This window comes from Amphiura filiformis, chromosome 1 (genome assembly GCF_039555335.1).
Source record: "Amphiura filiformis chromosome 1, Afil_fr2py, whole genome shotgun sequence".
Lineage (NCBI taxonomy): Eukaryota > Metazoa > Echinodermata > Ophiuroidea > Amphilepidida > Amphiuridae > Amphiura > Amphiura filiformis.
This window is the reverse complement of record NC_092628.1, coordinates 64,086,700-64,112,124: the sequence shown is the minus strand read 5'-3', so window position 1 is coordinate 64,112,124 and position 25,425 is coordinate 64,086,700. Positions and strand designations below refer to the sequence as shown.

General features: G+C 36.3%; 1 protein-coding gene across 3 annotated transcripts in view; it reads right to left on the bottom strand.

The window, feature by feature from the left end:
* Positions 1–25,425, bottom strand: part of LOC140150818 (adhesion G-protein coupled receptor G6-like) — a 47,880-nt gene that overhangs the window by 14,401 nt on the left and 8,054 nt on the right. For all 3 annotated transcript variants that reach the window (XM_072172959.1, XM_072172966.1, XM_072172974.1), the window contains exons 2-3: positions 5,917–6,104; positions 3,304–3,401 (exon numbers count right to left, since the gene is read on the bottom strand). In XM_072172959.1, coding sequence (XP_072029060.1) covers positions 3,304–3,401; positions 5,917–6,006 — 188 coding nt within the window. In that variant the 5' untranslated portion in view covers positions 6,007–6,104. The remainder of the gene's footprint in view (positions 1–3,303; positions 3,402–5,916; positions 6,105–25,425) is intronic.

Below are 25,425 nucleotides of genomic sequence, written 5' to 3'. Positions count from 1 at the left end.
AGTCTTCTTCTAGGTGATCATAGAGTTCTTGCAATGTTCTTGATGACTGATGTATATATCCTTATTCACTTGTTCTGCAATCAACAAAGACCATTGTACACTTCCATATATATATATATATTTGCATATAAAAATCCTCGCACAGAAATGGTGCTGCTTTCTCCCATTATACTTAACTCCTTGCCCAGTTTTCCAAACACTTAACTCCTTGCGCAGTTCTCCAAACACTTTTAAGATAAAACTCCTTGCGCAGAAGGCAATGGTGCTTCTTTCACCAATCACTCTCGTTCTCCAGGAAACATGCTTCTTTCTGCACTGCTCCACTTTATTGACAGATGTGTTGTTTTATAAACCAGACTCCAGCAAGTCTTTCATCCACTCAAAATCTCCTTCGTTGCTGTATTAAAATAGCACATTGTAAACTGGTTCAAATGTACCTCCTTTTGAAGTACAACTATGATCAACACGTAGAAAGTTTACAATCTCTCATGATACTCTGCAAGGAGCAAACTCAAGCCTTCCACTTTTATACATATTATCTATTTATAGACCATTCTGTCATTCACTTCCTGTGGGATTTCCAAAAATGATGTCCTCATATCCATTTTACAATCTAAGGGATTTTCCCAATGATGTAATACAGAGAATACTGGAATAGTAGGGATTTCCAAGATTATTAATAACTCCGATTGAGTTTGATTACTGTACCCAAAGGGGTTTTCCTTAAAACATGTCATAACACACAAAGTCTTTCTTGGTTTACCCGTTTCTCTTATTATCTCTCATGAAATAATCTAAATTGTAAACAAAGAAAAGATGAATAATCAAATTAAATTACTCAGGGCACATCACACAATAACAAATTCAATCATATCTAATTTTGGATCTTGGGAAATCCCCATTTCCAGAATGTTCACTGTATTGCATGGTAAATCCGAGTTGCTATAATAAGGTGAATGTTGCAGCATGGATTAATTGTAACTGGGGACTTACCTGTTTACCATTTTGGTATATAAGAGAGAAAGGAAATTTTCTGAGGGCAGAATTGAGTTAGAAGGTGAATGTATGTTTTCTATAATGCGTTATAATCTATGTGCCTGCGTGAGCCAGTCAATTTGTATAGCCAATAGTGTGTTATTATTCGACCAACATAGTCGAAGGAGATTTCGAGTGCAACAAAGTGCTTTTCTCTTCCAAAAAGGGTACTATATTCTTCTGTCGACCTGCTGAAGTCTGGTTTACGAAACAACACATCTAAAGTGGATCAGTGCAGAAAAATCCTGTTTCCTGGAGGGTGAGTTATTGAAAGACTTGTATGAAAGACTTGCTGGAGTCTGATTTATAAAATAAAGTGGAGCAGTGCAGAAAGAAGCCTGTTTCCTGGAGAAAGAGAGTGATTGGTGAAAGAAACACCATTTTGTGGGGATTGTCATCTGCGCAAGGTATTTTAACATTTAAAAATGTTTGGCGGCGCAAGGAGTTAAGTGTTTGGAGAACTGCGCAAGGAGTGTTAAGTGTTTGGAGAAAGCAGTACCATTTCTGTGCGAGGATTTTATACGCAAGGATATATTAATGCAAGTGCACAAGGGACTTCGCTGAACAGCGATTTTCGCAGGATAAAGCAAACAAGAGATATACATCAGCCGTCCAGAACATTACCAAGAAGAAGCTGCTGGTTAAAAGTACTGATTAGTTAAAGCTGCGAGTGTGTGATTATATTGTATGTGCAATATTGTTGTCATGTACCAATCTTATTTTACTTTCAATTAAAGACTTAGATTTTGTTAACCTAATCAAACAGTGTATTGTTGATATGCATTCGTATGAATTTGGGTAAAATGTGACTTTGGCCTGGAGTCAGTACGACTCGTAATATTACAGATTTGATAAAAACACTAATTACGAAAAGCAAATCAAAGATTTGAATTGAACCAATGTATTCTGTCATAGCCTGAGTTCGGAACAATAAGAATCGTGCACGTCTACAATGCAACGATATGTGACTGAAACTAGGACTTGTGTTGAACTGGCTCTTTTGATATATCGCGTGCACTTTTGTAATACATCCCATGCAGTAAGGGATCCATTCCATCAAAAATCATCTTCCATTGACGTTTAAATGATAAGAATTAATTCCAGGTGATATTCCAATTATATGTGTTCCTGTACAGAGTTTTTTCAGTGGATTGTCATGATAAGTAATCTGTTTTATTAAGTTAATTCATTTAGAATTGAATGATGCAAATTAATTTTGGCGGACTATAGAGACTATGATTAATGTATTGCATTTACGATGGTGTTGACCTATAATACAGCTTGACGCGATGTAATTGTTGGTAACAAACTTAATTGAGATTCACTCCAAACATCACGTTCATGTATCACGTAAGAACCAAAGGAAAGATATGCACCAGAGCTAGTTTGTGTTCGCTTTCTTGCACAGAGGAACTTATCCAAAACAAAACTGAGAAACACAGATGGGATTTTACCAATGGTACACTATCATTGACTTTACTTAGCAAATATAACGATTTTCGTTAATTTTGGGGAATCGCTGTATATCCTATAAAACAACATAAATTAATTTGATGATTTAATTCGAAGCCTATATGGGACAATACTTGAAAATTACAAAATGCTTATAATTGTTGAACTGTAATCTAATTTTGATATGATAATATTATTGTCCGGCTATTCATTATGAATATTATATTATACATTGTACCATTGAAATTAACATTAAAAATCACGCAAACTTTAATAAAAACATATTTAAATGGAAAAATAATGTTTGGGTATCGCGTTTAGGTTACCCCACATTCATTGAACTGTTAAAACATACATGATGAAATAGGTTGACAAATTAGCAATTGGATGAGATCTGTCATGTTTGCTGGTTTCCTTTAGATTATTGGAAATAACGTATAATTTTCAATGTATACATTTTACATAATCTGGGTCACTTTGTTTCACCATTTATATGAGCAAGTGTGAACTGCTACCACGAAATGAGCTTAAAGTCGCAAGTTGGTAGTTTTGTGACATCCTGGCTGCTGAGTTGATGTTCTTTGTTTGCCGCGCCGCACCTGTACAAGCCAGTAGTATGTACTGCGTAAAAAGCCCAGTGTGTCCCATTCACAACGGACGTACAGACAAACAAAGGTTGAACAGGTGCTTATGAAACAAAGAACACCAACGCAGTAGCCAGGGCGTCTCGAAACTACTAACTTGCGACTTTGCGCTCATTTCGTGGTAGCAGGTCACATATAGCGAACGTAGCTTTAATAGCTTTTAATATTATACCTTAAAGTAAGATAGGTTGCCACTGTGACAAGTAGAGACGTAATACTGAGAGCCCACCCCATGTAGCTGACGTACAGAAAGACACTCGCGCCATTTTCCTGTTAAAAAATAAAATAAAATAGAATATTTCAATATGGAATAGCGACATATTCATATTAAAATCTTGGACAAACCAATTGACTAGGACAAATTTTACAAAATTTCTTATGAATGCCACATATGAGGAAATGCCACAAATGATCAAAATACCCGGGAAAATACCCCGCTATTTTGGGACCGCACAGCTTCGAAAGACCTCTGAAAAGCGCTGAAAGACCCTTCATTTTCGGGCTTGATTTTGATCATTGCTGTTAAAACACCCCAAGTTGCTCATTCCTTTCATTTCTGGTTTTTCCCAGGCGATTTTCAACAAGAGAGCCAAGAAAGACCCTTGATTTTGACAGTGCGCGAGGAACATGTACGCACCCGAAAAATTATGATGTGCACCCGCCCGGTGACTATAACGACCATTCTTTTATGGCTTATAGGCGACGAAAAGGAAAACCATGTTCTACTGGCCCGACCAACCCAGATTTTACCAAATTTGGGAAACAAATTTTTCCTGTACAAATTAATGCCGACCCAAATTCCAGGAACAATCTGTCTTTGTTATTTCCCCAGATTGCAAAATATTAAAAGATTTTGGTGATTTTTAGGGTCATTTGCGAAAAAAGAAAGAAAAGAAAGCCCGACCAACAGAAACTTGGGTTTTTTTTCGTCGCCTTACTTTAGAGTATAAAAGACAAGCCACAACATTTGCCTTTTGATTTATGAGAGTATTATAATACACCACGAGACCTTCTTTTTCAGATTCATAGCTAACAGAGTCAAGTTAATTGAAAAATAACGCGTTCTAGCCGATAATAACAAGTATATTTCCCATGTGATACACGCATTAGTTAATTAGTTGTGTAAGATGACATTAAGCTCAATATTAAGCCCTTCATTATTATTCATTAACAATCTCATTTTACAGCCCATTATCATATCGTTATACAATATCATTTCTAATAAAGTGAACTTCATAATGAATATGGTATTGCTGATTTATAAAGTTGATGTCTGCTGTTAAGGGTTGGTTCAATTACGTCATAGAGTAGGCCTACGTGATAAAATTCATGATTGTATAATTATAAGCCTGTGTCTGCAAATTAATTGATGTGTATCATATAGGCCTAAGTATGGCCATGTCGGCGGCATGTGATTTTGATAAAGTATAGTGTGTGGGTAGACGGGGGAGGGATGCGACGGGCAGATCTCTTGCGTGCGGGGGGGGGGGGTGGTCGGGGGGTAGTGGGGGTTGTGAGAAGGGTGGGTCGGTGTGGGAGTGTGACTTCGTGCATAGGATAGATGCTATGTAAGTACTAAATATTTGATGAAATTGTTCATATATTTTCCGGTTTTTAATGAGGTATATAGCTCATTTAATAATAAATTACCAGAATCATCTGAAACATGATGCAGTCATGTCTACAGTAGAATTCACCACGACCTTTGCAGGACTTAAACCCCATTAAAAGCTATTAAACCAAGATAACACTCATTAAAAACAGCTCAACTGATTAAATCATATCTTCTCTGGTTATATACACACAACATATGTTTCTGCTTTACACGTACAATGGAGCAATGAGCTGGGATTATAGTTTCAGTTGGGTGAACGATTATAAAGCGAGCGCTAGAGAACAATTCTGTGTGGGTTTTTGTTTACGAAATGAGACAATACGTGCTTATTGTTAACCAGCGTTCTTGAAAATGAGAAGCATGGTGGTTTGAAGACTTAACACGGTTTGGAAATAATTTCGTCATATTTTTGGTGTTATCTGTCGTTTACATATCCTTCCTAAAACACCAAAGTACGCATATTTCCAAACATCTAAATTAGCTAAAATTTAGGACATGTTACAAACCTATATTTTCTAGAATTTTAGAAGAGTACTTTTAATATTGGCCGGTTATTTTTCACACAGCGACGTTAACTAGGCAATGTACTATTACCTATAACATACACTAAAACACCGAAGTACGAATATTTCCAAACATCTAAATTAGCTAAAAATTTAGGACATGTTACAAAACTATATTTTCTAGAACTTTAGAAGAGTACTTTTAATATTGGCCGGTTATTTTTCACACAGCGACGTTAACTAGGCAAATCCCCATACTTCTAACATACACTATTTGTAGAGGTCATGCGTCAATGGTAAGAGCACTGTGTATTGTGTATAGGAAAACGGACAGTAACTGCAGTATGATATTCGTAATGTACTCAGGTTGTTTCTCATTAGAAAATGAATTTGGAGAAAACCTTCTGATAATTACAAACACTCGCTGAGCAGCAAGACCTTCCCTCTAAGCTTTTAATCCGATAAGCTGATTATCTATTTGTTTTCATGAATTGGAAGACATTCTTTGATGTATTACTGAGCTCAATCATCTGAAATTACTGGAGCGTGAACCACCCAGGCTGGTGGCTCAGCATAGTATTTTATTAACAGAAGGTTTTCTCCAAACGGGTCTCCAAATTCGTTTCCTAATGCATATATAAATATTAGCGATATCCGCACACCTTACCGTACTTGAAGTATTGAGCTCAGCCAAGTTGGTAGTGAATGGTGATGACGGTGTATTGGTGATGGGTGATATTGAAGTGATAATCGCCATCGTTATATCACGAAAATGGGTATCGGTATCCTCGGATAACGATCTCGGTCATTTTCAATCAGTGTGCTCACTTTCCGAGAAAACAATATCAACAACATCTGGAGGAAAGAAAGAAAAATAATTGGAGAATACATTATTAGTTCAAGACAATGGCGTGAGTGGCAGTTTTGGATTAAGCATTTCTTTTCTCTTGACCCAAAGGATGTCCTGATGGTAGTAAAATTGTTCACTTGATTGTTGGGAGTGATGACCTTCTTTCGAATTTCTTTATTCTTTATCTTCAAATTTGTTTCTCACTTCTCTTTCCATATAAGCCAGCATGCTTATAGACCTTTTTGCCTGGCTTGAGCATTTTGTTTGAGCATAAACCTGTATCAGTACCCAAGTGTGTCTCCACACGGAGCGATCGTTTAAACAAACAAACAAAAACACACATTGCTTGATATTGTCCTGGATATTATGGTATTTGGGGGTATCTATTCCAATTGCAATCGCGCGGGTTTGTTTTTCTTCAAAATATTTTGGAAAGGAATTGTGAAATTTAAGATTTATGGTAGAAATAATTCTTTTGATAAGCACAATTGCTTATTGTCATTGGTTAATGTTTCCTGTCATTTCGACATTGCTGGAGACCCAAATCATATTTTCACGATGAGATACTTGACATGATACTTGTATTTAGTACGCCTTTAATAGTGACATAGATATTGAGTCTTTAAGATTGGGTATAGTGACTCCAATCCGCACACCTACTTATCACGTTTCTTCAACGTAATGATTGTCTAACTGCGCAGATGTCAAGACCGGGTAATTAAAGAGAGTAAAAGAGACGCTTTCTCGTATCATATTTTATAAATTACTGAAACTGGCGAGATTACTGAAACTGGCGAATTGGTGAGGCTAAAAACTTTTACGGTTTACATTATTTCGGAAAACTGACTTTTGTGATGCGAAGAACAAGGTTGTGCGCACTTCAATAAAACGTCAAATTTAGTTTTTGTTTACGTTAAGGGAGTCTAATTAAGTTAATTAGTTTCAAAAGCACTGAAAGGGCCTTTCGGACTAATCACCTCCAATAAGGTTGCAGTATTTGAACTTGCGGGTCATTTTTTTTGTCTGATATCCGGTCACTCATATCATTATACACAGGAGCTCACTGGTATTGTTTATTCAATCCTGAGCTTATTATACAGTCTCAAAAAAAAATTGTGCAAGTGAAAAGCGCCCTCTTTGGCGGTTAGAAAATACCGTTGTGACATGATGCTTACATCAACGTCAAGGGCACATTCTTAGCTCTCAAATACCGTTTGTTCTGTTCAATTTACTCTTTTTAATCTCGAGATATGTTTAGTTAAGAACGAAAGGGTAAAATCACAATTGTGCCACTTTTACTAGGGAATAGGGCTGTACATGTAAATCAATAATAGCTGATGTTGATGCGTCTAATGCACTCCCCTTCGGGGCTCGTGCATTAGACGCATCAACACCAGCATGTGTGTATTATTTTGTCTAATTTCATTAATTTGTCAAATTTCATGAACTTGTCAAAGTTCATTAACCCATAAGTGTGTAATATTTGTTTGTCTTTTAACATGTCTTGAATGACAAAAAAAAACCAGTATTTACCATGATAAAATCATTGACATGCACGTCATGTATTTAATTTTACAGCAGAATGTGAAATATTTATTTATCGTTTAATTTGTCGTAAGAGGAAAAAGAGAATCATTATACCTTTTATCATGATATAACATTAAAAACAATTTTGTATTGTTGTGTAATTGATGCATTCTTTTGATTTCACGAAGGAACTCTTGATAAACTTGATGCTATCATTGATTTACATGTACAGCCCTCTTCCCTAGTAAAAGTGGCACAATTGTGATTTTACCCTTTCGTTGTTAAGTAAGCATATCTCGAGATTAAAACAAGCAAATTGAACAGACTAAACGGCATTTGAGAGCTAAGACTATGCCCTTGACATCGATGTAAGCATTATTAAAGTCACAACAATATTTTCTAATCGCCAAAGAGGGCGCCTTTCACTTGCACAATTTTTTTTGAGACAGGCTGTAGTGGCTGTTATCTTATTTACATAATGATTCAATGTTTATTCATAGATCCTATGAGGAGTATTTTTGTTGTTGTTGTAATGTGTAGTCCTACCAGGGGAGATGTTATTTAATGAAGTCCTCCTGGGGACATGCGTTAACATGTAATCGTATAGGGGGCCGGAGGATTTTTTCTCTTTTTACTGTGTTGTCCCTACAAGTAAGAGGATAAAAGTAGTCCAACAAGGCAAATTTGTTTTACTGTGCACTCCTACCAGTGGAGGAGGATGTCGTTTTTACGGTCAATGTAGTCCTTCAGTATGATAGGCCTACTGTTAGTCGTACAGAGAGGAGATTTTACAGTTATCTTATTTTAGTCACATTTTTTTAGTCGCTGTACAATTATATGGGGGACTTTTATTCTTAACGGGAGGGGATTTCTCCCCTCATGTCTTCAGCAATTTCATCTTCAATTTCATCTTCATGGTCACAACATGCAAAGATTTCAAGTAAAACTTAGTTAACTTACTAATAAATAAAGTCCAAACTCTATGCATTTACGAACCGCGAAATACGGGTGATCTGCTAGTATTACTAACTCAGGCTGTCAACATTATCATTCTCACTATACTTTGTATGCGCCATTATAATAATATATCAGGTTTTTTTAATCAACTTGATTTTCAATTACGCGTATGACATGATAATATGGCTAATAATGTCATCACGATTAGAGATTTTTAATAGAAAATCGTTGTATCAAAAATGAAAGATCCTCAACTGGTTGACGTAAATAGCATATGATGCACAGTGTCATCGCCCCGATATATCTTCATGGCAGAAATCGCCATGGTAGGTTGAATCCACAGCCACGCATGGCTATTTTGTTCCGACCTGTTTAATAGTTTTGAGACGCATAATGAGCCGAGGGACATCCGACTAAGGCTACTGACAATAGCCTGGTAATTGACCTCTCTGTGTGTGAGTGAGCATGTATACGCCATGAGGTCATCTGCTTTTAGACTGCCTCCACGAGTGAGTGTCTTGTCTTGTCTTGTAGGCTTTCTATCCAACTCCCCTTTGTGAAGGGGTAACGCGGATAGGGTTGGTGGTGCGCTATGATGAGATGAGTTATTTGAGGTAGAGGTTGGTTATTGCTTGCTTGAAGAGGTTGCTGTCGTTGATGCTGTTGAGGTAGTGAATTCCAGTCTCTTATCGTTGTCGGAATAAATGAGTTCAGAAAACAGTCTCTATTGGCTTGAACTGGTATGTAGCTATTGATATTTGAGCGGCGTGAGAACCGAGTGACCGGGCGAAGTAGTTTTTGTACCGGGATTGCAAGGAGACCCTCCCGTGCCTTGTGGAAATTAGCGAGCCTAGCAATTTTCCTACGGTTAACCAAGGGTTCAATGTCTAGTTTGGACATCATATCTGTCACACTGCTGTAACGGCCATACTCATTCATAATAAACCTAACAGCTCTCCTCTGAATAAATCCAAGCTTATCAATGATAATTTGAGTATATGGGTCCCATATAGCGGCTCCATACTCAAGAATAAGTCTAATAAGAGTGAGTGCAGCTAGCCTACGCTGCGCTATAGTTCGGCACATATAAAATCAGAATTTTTGTCAGTTTTTTGAGCTCAATACGCACGCTTCTTTCTCAATACGCAAGCTAACGACTATCATATCCTTTCAACAAATATGTTCAAGTGCAATTAAAAAAATATGGCTTCTTTAGAATAAAAAAAAAAAATACGGGAGATATTCATCATTTTCTACCCCGGTATCCAAAGATTTATCGTCTGAATATCAAATCGTGCATAGCACATTCACGTGTATCGATCCCGTGTATTCATTTTAGTGTTTCTGCTGTACAATGTAATTATTAACCAGGCGATGTCGGTGTGTGATGGTGCTCTGATTGGTTGGACGTAACTTTACGATTATGCAGCAATAACATATCCACTGTAGTATCCATCAGAAAAACATCCCAATCTACGTTCAACAATCCGCCATCACAGACCATCTTCTAGAAAAAGATCATTATGCTGGACTGCATCAAAGTAGGCAAGGAGAGCGATATGGTATTTGGTACTGGGGATATCTATTCGCCGTAGAAGTGACGTCATAATCTGATTAACTACCATAGCAATAGAGGAATACACTATTTTTGAATAGATCCCCCTGCACTACAAGCAGATTGCACTAATCACTTGTGTATGTCAGCAAACATAGATTGAATACAATACCGCTCTTTTCAAAGATACTAATCTTACAGGTGCGAGTGATCAGCTGTTCTTTGACATTGTGAACGTTGTAGTGCAGAGCGATATATTCAAAATTGTATTTCTCTATTGCTATGGTAGTTAATCCGATTAATTGTGTCACTTCTATGGCGAATTCCAATTTACGATCGCTGTTTTAATGGTGCTTTTTTGTTGTTGTTTGTTTTTTTGTTTTTAATATTTTGGAAAGTAATGTTGAAATTTAAGCTTTTAAAATTTGAGCTTCAGAATAGAAATAATTCTATCAATAAGCGTAATTGGTTTATGTTGCTGGAGACCCAAATCATATTTTCACAATGAGATATTTGACGTGACATTTGTATTTAGTACGCCTTTAATAGTGACATAGATATTGAGTCTTTAAGATTGCGTATAGTGACTCCAATCCGCACACCTACTTATCACGTTTCTTCTAACGTTTTTTTCTAACTGTGCAGATGTCAAGACCGGATAATTAAACAAAAGAGATACGCTTTTTCGTATCATATTACTAACTGTCAACATTATCACTCTCACTATACTTTGTATGCGCCATTATAATAATATATCAGGTTATTTTAATCAACTTGATAGATTTTCAATTACGCGTATGGCATGATACGGCTAATAATGTCATCACGATTACAGATTTTTAAAATCGTTGCTATCAAAAGTGAACGATCCTCAACTGGTTGAAATAGCATAATTATAATCAGATAATGGCGCTCTGTTTGCTTGGACGTAACTTTACCATTATTCTGCAATAAAATCCACTGTAGTATTCATCAGAAAATATCCCAATTCAACAATTCACCATCACAGACCATGTTCTCGAAAAAGATCATTAAATTATAGACTGGACTGATGCCAATATATGATAATGGATCGGATATGGTCTCAGTCTGTTTCAAAAAGAGTAGAATGTTTACCCCTGGATGTCACAATCCAATGAGAGCCCTTTATTAACGTTTTTACGACACTTTCACAGAAAATTGTAAGTGGGTCACCGGCACTCACGAATGTGAGTCTTTATTCCGTCCCTGTAGTGACACCCTTGACAAATAAAGTAGGTCATGACGAACCTATAATAGGTCACGGTGACCTACTAAGTCCAGTTTTGAGTCACCATATGACACATGTATAATGGGTCACATGACATGTTATTCCTTCAAGTGAATCTGTGCAGAGACTCACACCCAATGTCGTAGAACTGCCAAACGAGTCCCATCACTTCGCTTACATAGGTCAGACTGACCTATTTACACAGGTCAGACTGGTCATCGGTACTCACTTATGTGAGTCTTTATTCCGTACCTGTAGTAACACCCTTGACAAAAAAAGTAGGTCAAATGATACACCTATAATAGGTCACAATGACCTACTAAATTCAGTTTATTGTATCCAACTTTTTGTAAAGGTTTTCAAGGTTATAATAAACAGCACATGTGTATTTTTGTCAGTGTTGCCGTGCATTGCGTTTTTCCGAAACCTCAAACCAAGAGACTCTAGGTAAATAATGAGAAACAAAAGAGAAATTGAACCAATGAAGAGGTGCTAGAGTCGCTAGGTACTTAATTCAGGGAATAAAGATGCAATCACATTAGGGATTTGGACGAGAACTAAAGCATTTGTGCACATTTAGTATGTCAACATCACAATTCTTACTTCTGAATTTTTTTTATTCAGGATTGATCTAAGGAAGTCATTAATTTTATTGACGTTTCACCACAGGTGTCCATGATCTAGCGGTTCTTAATGTATATTGATTGAAGTATCCCAAAATCTCATAAATGCTTTTGACTTGCTGAACTATATTGCATTTATTTTCTTGTAGCATTTCCCTAGGGATAAACGTGATACTACATTTGCACAAGAATGCGATTGCTTTTTCAATAAGAAATGAAGTCACGAACGAACTTATCACAAACTATTTTAGATGACGTCACGTGTGACTCCCCTTTATTGGTTGAATACATTTTCCTTAAATTTCAATTCGTAGGTGATTTTTAGGGGGAAATCTGAAATGGAACGACAAACGGACACACGCGACGCATTCTAAAAGGGCTGTTGGCCAACGTTGCGTACATAATTAATTCCTATTATAATTTCACTCACGCATTTATGCATTAAATGTGTTATAGACACAGGCCTAGTATGGGACATTCAAAAATTATATTTAAATATCAACAGCTGGTTTTTTTGGTCAAGGTCAAGCTTACACATTTGATCATTAACCAAGAATCGTTACACATACTGACATATTAGTGCAACTCTATGAATTTCCCGGAGATTTTGTTTTAAAATATAATACACCTACCACTTGACTTCAGCGATTAACACTTTTATCCACGATGCCACATTAATAAACTCCTCAACAAAAGTTTGGAAAGTTTTTTCAATCATTTATATCGCAGATTATTTGTGACATGTTCCTATCGTATTTCATATCAATGGATAGCTACGTTATTTTCCTTTCCAATGACACCACCTTTGACATGATCACCTTTTTCATGGCTGAGTACATGTCTCGTGAATGTAGTGGGGTTTCAAACAGAATGTGTCAAATTGACAATTATTCTGTGCTCAAACAACACTAGGAACTAACCTCAATAGGGGTGGAAAACCATACGAAGCCACAGCAGCCAGGTACCGCCTCCTTATGCTGCTCTGTGCTCATCAACCTGTCACACGTTGCTGTGGAACGGTAATCCATTCCTCAACCAGGACTCGTCGTCATCTTGAGCGTTGTCATCTTGGAGGATTGCATTAGGTCCCAGATTGTAGAGATATGGGATTGGAGCTTGCTGCCCGGACTAATGGTCAATTTGGCATATTCGGTTTGAGACCCCACTACATTCACAAGACGCCGTGTACTCAGGCGTGAAAAGGGTGATTGTTTCAAATGTGGTGTCATTGTAAAGGAGAATAAAGTAGATATCCATTGATATGCAACACGATATATGAACATGTCACAAATAATTTGAGATATAGATGCTTGAAAAAACTTTCCAAACTTTAGTTTATAAGGAGTTTCCACTGAGCCCATGTAGTGTGTGTGAATACGTTGCTGACAATTCCAAATATCTTGGTGAAAGGGAGCATGCATCTAATCGGATTGCATTAATATTGTACTGTGTTATGTTTTGTGGTTCTAAGGTTCTTGAGTCACTAGTCATGGTTAAAAGTGTAAGTGTAAGTTTTATACGTTTTGAAAAGCCAAAAGGCCAATCTAAAGGCAATTTTGCAAGTTAAGTTCCGATCAGATTTTTTTAAAGTGCTGGATACCTTGTTGTAATTTTGTAGAACACTTCGAATTTCAGGCGCTTATAATGGACGCACAATACGTGGCCCAAAAGCTCTAACCTATGCGTTTAACGTTGCAACGTTTGCCCAATGTCATTACTATTATGATGAATGTTCTTTTCATTCATAGTAATATTGCGAATAATCATACTTTATCTTGGCGCCGCGGAAATTGGTATGTACATAATCAAATACAATTCTTAGATTGCCTTAATCACGTTAATATAATATCATGATCTTGGCTTGGCTTGGCATCTGCTGCGCATTAGGTTCTGGCGGTTGATAAAATCTTTCTTTATGTAGTGTAACTTATCTTTATAAGTCAATGGAGCGCAAGACAAAATCGTTAGTAATTAAATTGCATAGGTGCTATCTCCGTCCGTAGGGTGCAACTTCAGACTCAGAGTTGAAAGATATCAAGTTGCTCTAATTATCCGGTATCTGATGTGTTAAAATAACCCCTCAGCTTGATAGGTTTGAATTTTCAGATCTCCTTACTCGAGTGAGCCTGACCGTCATCGTTACGTCCTGGTTATTTCTTTAATGGATACTTTTATATAAACAAACAAACGAGCTGCAGAAATTCAAGGCGATATGTCAGCACATTGCCTGGTATAGTTGTTAAACATGTCAACATATTTTATTTGCTTCTAGTTTATGTGGCTATTTATGGAAATTGAATCTCAATTTTCACTTAAGTATACTAACATAATGAAAGCAAATTTACTTTGCTGAATTTTTATCATAATCAGATACCAATTTTATTTTATGACGGTAATATTCACCAGTTCACCATCAAAAGCATCTTCAAGGTCATAATGTACTTTGTATCATCAGGTACGTTGGGTGCAGTTGATGTTTATTGTACAGAATATTTCGAAAAACTGGCTTAAAGAAGGAGTACTCAAAGTTGGACACAAATCCTACAGTTTTTGCAAATTTAACTTTATTCTGAAAATAAATCATGTCAAAATCCAGATCATAAGTATTGGTATATCAAGAGCCTCCACATGACAAAATACATATCAGACGTTTTCAGCGGGTTAGAAGTTTAAACCCTGATACTTTGTGTAAAGTCCTTTTTACCATGCCATTGGTTTGTATCGTGACATTGAATGTGTAGTGGTACATAGTATAGCCAATGTCCAATTTAATCACTTAGGGTCGTTTTAAATGCCAAGCAACAAGTCCGCATAATCTGCTGAATTCATAAAGGAGGTTTCAAGTTAAAAGGGTCTAAAACATAGGGAGGCCCTGTGCGTGCACCTCGTTAAAACAAGCGGCCAAAGTGATAACCTGTCGGCCTTCTCTTCAAATATTAGTCGTCTCGCCATGCCATGGTTCGTCAAATGGACGTAGCAGGTTCGATAATTTCACCTAATGTCACGTTGAGATATAGTTTAAAAACGGATTCACTTGAGTATCTCCTTGTTCATCTTTGCACACTTGTACCTTCGCAGTCAGATATTCAATACTCTATGATAACATGAACTAAACAGAGATCGAAAACACATTCTATATCTTGTGACGTCTTGAACCTAATTGTAATATTGTACTCCAGATTTAAAGTTACAAATGAATATCTGTAGTTTAAGTTAACAACAGTTTTAACAACAAATCTTATGCAACCAAAGACCTAACAACTCCAGACCGGACATAACTCAAAACTGGATTGATTGGGAAACCAATTCAAACCACCCCCAACATCAGTACGACAGTCCCAAATCACATGGTTGCAATAATAAATAATGGATCAGCGTTAATCCTCTCTCTATGAATACAACGTAAGAGTATAAAACCTGTTCTTTGCATTACTACGATATCGCAGGATACATAAATGCAAGCTATAAAGTAATGGGATATTCATTGCAGTGCTTTATAAGGGTGTTCACGTTACATCATATTAGCAATGTAATGTAGTCAGACGAGATATATAGACTTTTAAATGTTTCATTAAAATGTTTCAGCAAGGTAACATGTGCTTTTAAATAGACAAGACGGGGAGCAACTATGCCACATTGGGGATGGGGCGATATGGTGAAGTATACCATTATAAATTAGGAATTGACATATTGTTTAGATTAACATCGCTATTATGAATGCTACGACACAAAGCAAGCAGCATTAGTAATGTCGTCTTGCCGTATAGTGGTCCTCCTTCTGCAAGTTTGAAAATGGGCAAAAGGATATTAGAGTTGATGCTAGTGTTACCACAAGGAATGGTGACTTAGAAATATTATCGCGAAAGAATAAAGGGTCAAACAGCGAGTGTTGACTAAAACACAACTTAAATCTATATAGCAACTCGCGAAAGTATTGCCTCAATGTAAATGTTATTCGTCAGAGACTAAAAGAGAAATTCTTTACTTTAACGTAAATAACATAGCTTGCTGCTAATTTCATCATGTTGCAATTGGATTATATTATGCATGTTGATAGTATTCAGAAACTTTAAGCCAATTTTGAACAATAGTATTGCTTTTTTGATTTTATCACAAAATTTGAAACGAAAACATTTTCCTTCCTTACTAAATAGAGTGAATATATTTACGTGATTAACATGATATAAATAATGGACAGATTGTTGTTTAGCGATACACCAATTAGGCATTTGATCCACTCAAGCCAAATTGGCCATGCATAATTTGTAATTGTCATTTGGTTTAGGCTTGAGTGCAGCTTAATGCTTATTACGCAGATACTGCAACTCTCTGCAGTTAATTTAGGGGCAACTGTGTTTTAGCATGAGACCCGGGTATGGGATTTGAATTTTGTAATAGGGTTATTGTTGAATCTGATGAATTATTCAACGGGAGAGAGTCTATTATTGTCTGCATACTGCATTGGTAGGAGAGTATCTACGAATATCACGTAATGCGGTGCGGACACATTCCTATTCAAAGTTCCAACTAGCAACACGTGCAATGCTTTTATCATGTTTTATACCACAGCTATATATTACATAACGATATGAAGAAATTAATTCTGTTCCAACAACTCGAAGGAACACACGATTTCTTGAGCATTTTGTTGGAGCCTGAGCCTATCAGGACCCAAATGTGTCTCCACACGGAGCGACCCTTTAAACCAACCAACAAACAAACAAACAAACAATTTGCTGCATGACATTCTCGGGATGGTTTGGTATTTGGTACTGGGGATATCTATTCCAATTTGCAATGTGTTTTTTTTCTTTAAGTATTTTGGAAAGTAATGTTGAAATTTGAGCTTTAGGATAGAAATAATCCTATAAACGTAGTTGGTTATTGTCATTGGTTCTTATATACCTCATCTAAAGATTCCCGCCATCTGATTGGTTAAAAGAGCGGGCATAGTTTTGACTATGCCCGCAAAAGTAACTATTATATTCCCCGGGCATAGTTCTGCGTGTGCGTTGTTCCCAGCGTAAAATGATATTACGCACGCGTTAATATTTGTGCGCGCTATAATTACGCGGAAATCGCAGATTGTAATCTGTGCCGTTCGCATTGAAACTATTAATTTCTCTTTCCAAAATCGATACTTTTAACCAAACAGATGACAAGAATCTTTAGATTTGATATATAAAACAAATATTGACTGCTTTTTATTCGGGGCATGGTTTCGCGGTGATCTCAAAACCATGACTATGCCCCTCGGCTACGCCTCGGGGCATAGTCATGGTTTTGAGATCACCTTGGGCCTATAATTTTAACCATGCCCCGAATAAAAAGCAGTCAATATTTGTATAATGTTTCCTGTCATTTCGACATTGCTGGAGACCAAAATCATATTTTCACGATGAGATATTTGACGTGGCATTTGTATTTAGTATGCCTTTAGTGACATAGATATTGAGTCTATAAGATTGCGTATAGTGACTCCAATCCGCACGCCTACTTATCACGTTTCTTCAACGTAATGATTTTATAACTGCGCAGATGTCAAGACCGGGTAATTAAAGAGAGTAAAAGAGACGCTTTCTCGTATCATATTACTAACTGTCAACATTATCATTCTCACTATACTTTGTATGCGCCATTATCAGTCCAAGAGAACGCCAAATATGGATCAGGAGTATTACATAATAATACCCTGCTATGACAATAGCTGCACTAGGTTAATCGTATAATCTCCTTATGTGGTTAGCATGGCTGGGCCAGGAAATCCACAAGGTCAGCCAATGTATGTACATGTATTCGGTACATGTGCCATATCTTTTACAATGGGTGATCAATTTCTGGTTTGTTTTATTTCAAAACGCAACAGTCGATATTCTAAAGCTTGGTCCAAATCCAAGAGAAGAACCAACTCTAGTAATTTATGTGGTTTCAAATTATATCGGCTGTTGCCTTTTTGATAGAAATGGTGTTTGTTGATGTGCACACTTTCCCATTAGATCATAACATGCTGTTGTACATCCAAGGTCAAAGGTCTTTCAATCCATATTTGGCGTTGTTCTGGGACTGATTATAATAATATATCAGGTTATTTTAATCAACTTGATAGATTTTCAATTACGCGTTTGACATGATACGGCTAATAATGTCATCACGATTAGAGATTTTTAATAGAAAATCGGTGCTATCAAAAGTGAACGATCCTCTGGCTGAAATAGCATATAATCAGATAATGGCGCTCTGTTTGCTTGGAGGTAACTTAACCATTATTCTACAATAAAATCCACTGTATAGTATTCATTAGAAAAACATCCAAATTCAACAATTCACCATCACAGACCATATATGTTCTCGAAAAAGATCATTAAATTATAGACTGGACTGATGCCAAGAAATGATAATGGATCTGGTATCACAATCCAATGAGAGCCCTTTATTAACGTTTTTACGACACTTTCACAGAAAATTGTAAGTGGGTCACCGGCACTCACGAATGTGAGTCTTTATTCCGTCCCTGTAGTGACACACTTGACAAATTAAGTAGGTCAGATGACACACCTATAATAGTTCATGGTGACTTGCTTATTTCAGTTCTGATTCACTCTGACACATGTGTAATGGGTCACATGATATGTTATTCCTTCAAGTGAATCTGTGCAGACTCACATCCACTGTCGTAGGTCAGATGGCTCGCTTAAACTGCCAAACGAGTCCCATCAACTCGCTTACATAGGTCAGACTGACCTATTACACAGGTTAGACTAGTCATCGGTTTATTGTATCCAACTTTTTGTAAAGATTGTAAAGGTTATAATAAACAGCACATGTGTATTTTTATAAGTGTTGCCGTGCATTGCGTTTTTCCGAAACGTCAGACCAGAGACGCTTGATAGGTAAATCAGTAATAAGAAACAAAAGAGAAAATGAACCAATGAAGAGGTGCTAGAGTCGCTAGTATGTAATCCAGGGAATAAAGATGCAATCAGATAGAGATTTGAAAGAGAACTAAAGCATTTGTGCACATTTAGTATGTCCACAACGCAATTCTTACTTCTGAATTATTTTATTCAGGAGCGATCTGAAGAAGTCATTAATTTTATTGACGTTTCACCACAGGTGTACATGATATTGATCGAAGTATCCCAAAATCTCATAAATGCTTTTGACTTGCTGAACTACACTGCATTTATTTTCTTGTAGCATTTCCCTAGGGATAAACGTGATACTACATTTGCACAAGAATGCGATTGCTTTTTCAATAAGAAATGAAGTCATGAACGAACTTACGCAAGGTGCATCACAAACTATTTTAGATAACGTCACGTGTGACTTCCCTTTATTGGTTGAATACATTTTCCTTAAATTAATATATAATATATATTTATAATAATATATTTATCAGGGTGTTTTAATCAACTTGATAGATTTTCAATTACGCGTATGACATGATACGGCTAATAATGTCATCACGATTAGAGATTTTTAATAGAAAATCGTTGCTATCAAAAGTGAAAGATCCTCAACTGGTTGAAATAGCATATAATGGCGCTCTGTTTGTTTGGACGTAACTTTAAGATTATACAGCAATAAAATCCACTGTAGTATTCATCAGGAAAACGTCCCAATTCAACAATTTATTCACCATCACAGACCATGTTCTCGAAAAAGATCATTAAATTATAGACTGGACTGATACCAATATATGATAATGGATCTGGTATGGTCTCAGTCTGTTTCAAAAAGAGTAGAATGTTTACCCATGGATGTCACAATCCAATGAGAGCCCTTTATTAACGTCATGACGCACCTATAATATGTCACGGTGACCTACTAATTCCAGTTTTGAGTCTCCGTGACACATGTATAATGGGTCACATGACATGTTATTCCTTCAAGTGAATCTGGTGCGGAGACTCACACCCACTGTCGTAGATCACATGGCTCGCTTAAACTGCCAAACTCGCTTTACAGTCTGACCTATTTACACAGGTCAGACTGGTCATCGGTACTCACTTATGAGCTCTTATGTGAGTCTTTATTATTCATAAACAGCACATGTGTATTTTTGTGAGTGTTGCCGTGCATTGCTTTTTCCGAGACCTCAAACTAAGAGACTCTTGATAGGTAAATAATGAGAAACAAAGGAGAAATTGAACCTATGAAGAGGTGCTAGAGTCGCTAGGTACGTAATCTATGTCCACACCACAATTCTTACTTCAGAATTATTTTATTCAGGATTGATCTAAGCATGGAAGAAAGAGATAAGTAAGTCATTAATTTTATTGACGTTTCACCACAGGTGTACATGATCTAGCGGTTCTTAATGTATATTGATTGAAGTATCCCAAAATCTCATAAATGCTTTTGACTTGCTGAACTATATTGCATTTATTTTCTTATAGCATTTCCCTAGGGATTATACGTGATACTACATTTGCACAAGAATGGGATTGCTTTTTCAATAAGAAATGAAGTCACGAACGAATTTATCACAAACTATTTTAGATGACGTCACGTGTGACTCCCCTTTATTACTTTTACCTTAAATTTCAATCCGTATGTGATTTTTAGGGGAAAATATGAAATGGAACCACAAACGGACACATGCGACGTACTCCAAAAGAGCGGTTGGCCAACGCGTACGTAATTCCTGTTACAATTATTTCACTCACACACTAACGCATTAATTGGGTTAGGCCTAGACTCCGCCAAGTATGGGACATTTTCCCAGAATTCAAAAATTATATTTAAATATCAACCGAAATTTTATTTTTAATTTTTTGGTCAAGGTCAAGCTTACACTTTTGATCATTAACCAAGAATCGTTACACCTACTGAAATATTGGCGCAATTCTATGAATTTCCCGGAGATTTTGTTTTAAAATATAATAAACCTATACCACTTGACTTCGGAGAAAAAACATTTTTTCACGATGCCACATTAATATAAGGAGTTTCCACTGAGCCCATATAGTGTGTGTGAATACGTTGCTGATGCTGACAATTCCAAATATCTTGGTCAAAAGTAGTATGCATCTATTCGGATTGCATTAATATTGTATTATGTTATGTTTTGTGTTTCTAAGGTTCTCAGAGTCAATAGTCATGGTCAAAGGTGTAAGTGTAAGTTTTATACGTTTTGATCAATAATTAAAAGGCCATAAGACCAATACAGGCAATTTTACAAATTCTAAGAGATTTCCGATCAGACTTTTTTTTAAAGTGCTAGATACCTTGTTGTAATTTTGTAGAACACTTCGAATTTCAGGCGCTTATAATGGACGCACATACGTGGCCCAAAAAGCTCTAACCCATGCGTTTAACGTTGAAACGTTTGCCCAATGTCATTACTATTATGATGAATGTTCTTTTCATTCATAGTAATATTGCGAATAATCATACTTTATCTTGGCGCCGCGGAAATTGGTCTGTACATAATCAAATACAATTCTTAGATTGCCTTAATCTCGTTAATAAAATCTCATGATCTTGGCTTGGCTTGGTATCTGCTGCGTATGTTCTGGCGGTTGATAAAATCTTTCTTTATGTAGTGTAACTTATCTTTTTAAGTCAATGGAGCGCAAGACAAAAATCGTTAGTAATTAAATTGCATAGGTGCTATCCGCGTCCGTAGGGTGCAACTTCAGACTCAGAGTTGAAAGATATCAAGTTGCTCTAATTACCCGGTATCTGATGTGTTAAAATAACCCCTCAGCTTGATAGGTTTGAATTTTCAGATCTCCTTACTCGAGTGAGTCTGACCGTCATCGTTACGTCCTGGTTATTTCTTTAATGGATACTTTTATATAAACAAACAAACGAGCTGCAGAAATTCAAGGCGATATGTCAGCACATTGCCTGGTATTTAAACATGTCAACATATTTTATTTGCTTCTAGTTTATGTGGCTATTTTTCAAATTAAATCTCAATTTTCTCTCAAGTAGCTACAAATTAACATAATGGAAGCAAATTTACTTTGCTGAATGTCAATCATAATTATCAGATACCAATTTGATTTTACATGTATGACAGTAATATTCACCAGTTCACCGTCAAAAGCATCGTCAAGGTCATCATGTACTTTGTATCATCAGGTACGTTGGATGCAGTTGATGCTTATGGTACAGCAAATTTCAGAAAACTGGCTTAAAGAAAGAATATTCAAATTTGAACACAATACCTACAGTTTTTGCCAATTTAACTTTATTCTGAAAATAAGTTATGTCAAAATCACGTTTATGACAAAACACGTTTCTGCGGGTTGGAAGTTTAAACCCTGATAATTTGTGTAAATTTATTTTTACCATGCCATTGGTTTATATCGTGACATTGTATGTGTAATGGTACACAGTGTAGCCAATGTCCAATTTAATCACTTGGGATCGTTTTAAATGCCCAGCAACAAGTCCGCATAATCTGCTGAATTCATTAAGGAGGTTTCAAGTTAAAAGGGTCTAAAACATAGGGAGGCCCTGTGCGTGCACCTCGTTAAAACAAGCGGCCAAAGTGATAACCTGTCGGCCTTCTCTTCAAATATTAGTCGTCTCTCCGTGGTTCGTCAAATGGACGTAGAAGGTTCGATAATGTCACCTAATGTCACGTTGAGATATAGTTTAAAAACGGATTCACTTGAGTATCTTCTTGCTCACCTTTGCTTTGCACACTTATGCTGTCGCAGTCAGATATTCAATACTCTATGATAACGTGCACTAGATTGAGAGATTGGAAAAACATTCTATACCGTGGACGTCTTGAACCTAAATTGTAATATTATTGTACTCCAGATTTAAAGTTACAAAAGAATATCTGTAGTTTAAGTTAACAACAGATTTAACTACAAATCTTATACAACCAAAGACCTAACAACTTATTTCAACTCCAAACCGGACATAACTCAAAACTAGATTGGTTGTGAAACCACCAACATCGGTGCTACAGTTCCAAATCACATGGTCGCAATAATACTATAGGATCAGCGTTAATCCTCTCTCTATGAATACAACGTAAGAATATAAAACCTGTTCTTTGCATTACTACGATATCGCAGGATACATAATGTAAGCTATAAAGTAATGAGATATTCATTGCATTGCTTTATAAGGGTGTTCACGTTACATATATTAGCAATGTAATGTAGTCAGACGAGTATATAGACTTAATGTTTCAGCAAGGTAACATGTGCTTTCATATTGACAAGAAGAGGAGCAACTATATGCCACATTAGGGATGGGGCGATATGGTGAAGTATACCATTATAAATTAGGAATTGACATATTGTTTAGATTAACATCGCTATTATGAATGCTACGACACAAAGCAAGCAGCATTAGTAATGTCGTCTTGCCGTATAGTGGTCCTCCTTCTGCAAGTTTGAAAATGGGCAAAAGGATATTAGAGTTGATGCTAGTGTTACCACAAGGAATAGTGAATTAGAAACATTATCGCGAAAGAATAAAGGGTCAAACAGCGAGTGTTGACTAAAACATAACTTAAATCTATATATAATAGCAACTAAGTCGCTAAAGTATTGCCTCAATGTAAATGTTATTCGTCAGAGACTAAAAGAGAAATTCTTTACTTTAACGTAAATAACATAGCTTGCTGCTAATTTCATCATGTTGCAATCGGATTATATTATGTATGCTGAGAGTATTTCAGAAACTTTGAGCCAAATTTGAACAAGAGTATTGCTTTTTTGATCTTATCACAAAATTTGAAACGAAAATATTTTTCCTTCCTTACTAAATAGGGTGAATATATTTACGTGATTAACATGATATAAATAATGGACAGATTGTTGTTTAGCGATACACCAATTAGGCATTTGATCCACTCAAGCTAAATTGGCCATGCATAATTTGTCATTTGTTTTAGGCTTGAGTACAGCTTAATGCTTATTACGCAGTTACTGCAACTCTCTGTAGTTAATTTAGGGGCAACGGTGTTTTAGCATGGGATTTGAATTTTGTAATACGGTTATTGTTGAATCTGATGAATTATTCAACGGAAGAGAGTCTATTATTGTCTGTATACTGCATTGGTAGGAGAGTATCCACGAATGTCACGTAATGTGGTGCGGACTGTCACATTCCTATTCAAAGTTCCAACTAGCAACACGTGCAATGCATTTTCATATTTATACCACGGCTACATGTATAACGATATGAAGAAATTAATTCTGTACCAACAACTCGAAGGAATACACGACTGCTGAGACAATGAAATAATAATAATAGCAGCTACGTACTAGGCAAATTTATTTGAAATATACTACCAAGTCATTGTAGTCGTATGGTGCTGTGTGGGGCCAGTGATCCCTGGGTTAGTTTGTAATTGCGTATATGATTTATTTGACTTAAATATAAAACCAGTGATCGCTGAGTTAGTGTACAATGAATTCTAAGAGCAACTATTATAAGCTGTTGCAATTTCTTCGTTCACAGTTGCGAATGGTATAGTAGTGAGCTTGGGTAAAAATTGCATTGATCATTTCATGTCGAGTGAGTTAAAAGGTAAAGGTAAAGGAGACGATCCTGTATAAACAGAGATCGGAGTGCCCATCTCTCTTTCATTGGCGTTTGAGTCATACTCCTCCATGCGAGTGTGTGGAAGAATTCAAATATCACAGATATACTTTTGTAGGTGCCGTGGCTCTTGAGTTATGTTGTAATGAGGGCTGAAACAACAACACTTCTATAAAACATACATAACTCATTCACAACGATAAATCAAGCAAGTTTTCAAAGTATAGGATTTGTAGAATCAACTTTTGCAAAATATCAAAGTGTTATTTTTCAATAATATATTGATTTAGATAATGAAAATCGTGTGTATAGATGAGTACAATATACTGTGTGTAAATTGCCAAATGTTAACAGGGCATCTATTGCACTTACCCGCTTCTGGTACTGAGCAGTCGATATATTCTTTCTCCATCTCTACGTCCCACCCGGTGTCAAGCTGTTGGATTAATAATTGTTACTAATCGCATTTCTCTAATAAACTATTGAATCCATATTGATTGTATATTTGATCACAGCAGCATGTTAACAACAAAATAATGAACGTTAGCATTTGTACTTTGGCATTCTTAGAATGTTGACATTGAATTGCGATTCTCAATCTAGGTTTGCTACACAGAGGTACCTGCAATTCTGTACTTTGTTGTGACTCGTCCATAGATCGTACACTGAACATTCTGAGATGTTTATAGTCATGGGTACCCTAGTGCTTTCGGAAGGAACTTGGATGCTTGAGGACCAAATTCAGTTAAGGGTAGACGAGGTCGATTTTCATTATCTAAATCAATATATTATTGAAAAGTAACACTTTGATGCTTTGCAAAAGTTCATTCTACAAATGATATACTTTGAAAAATTGCTTGATTTATTGTTGTTAAGGTAATACACTATTTTAA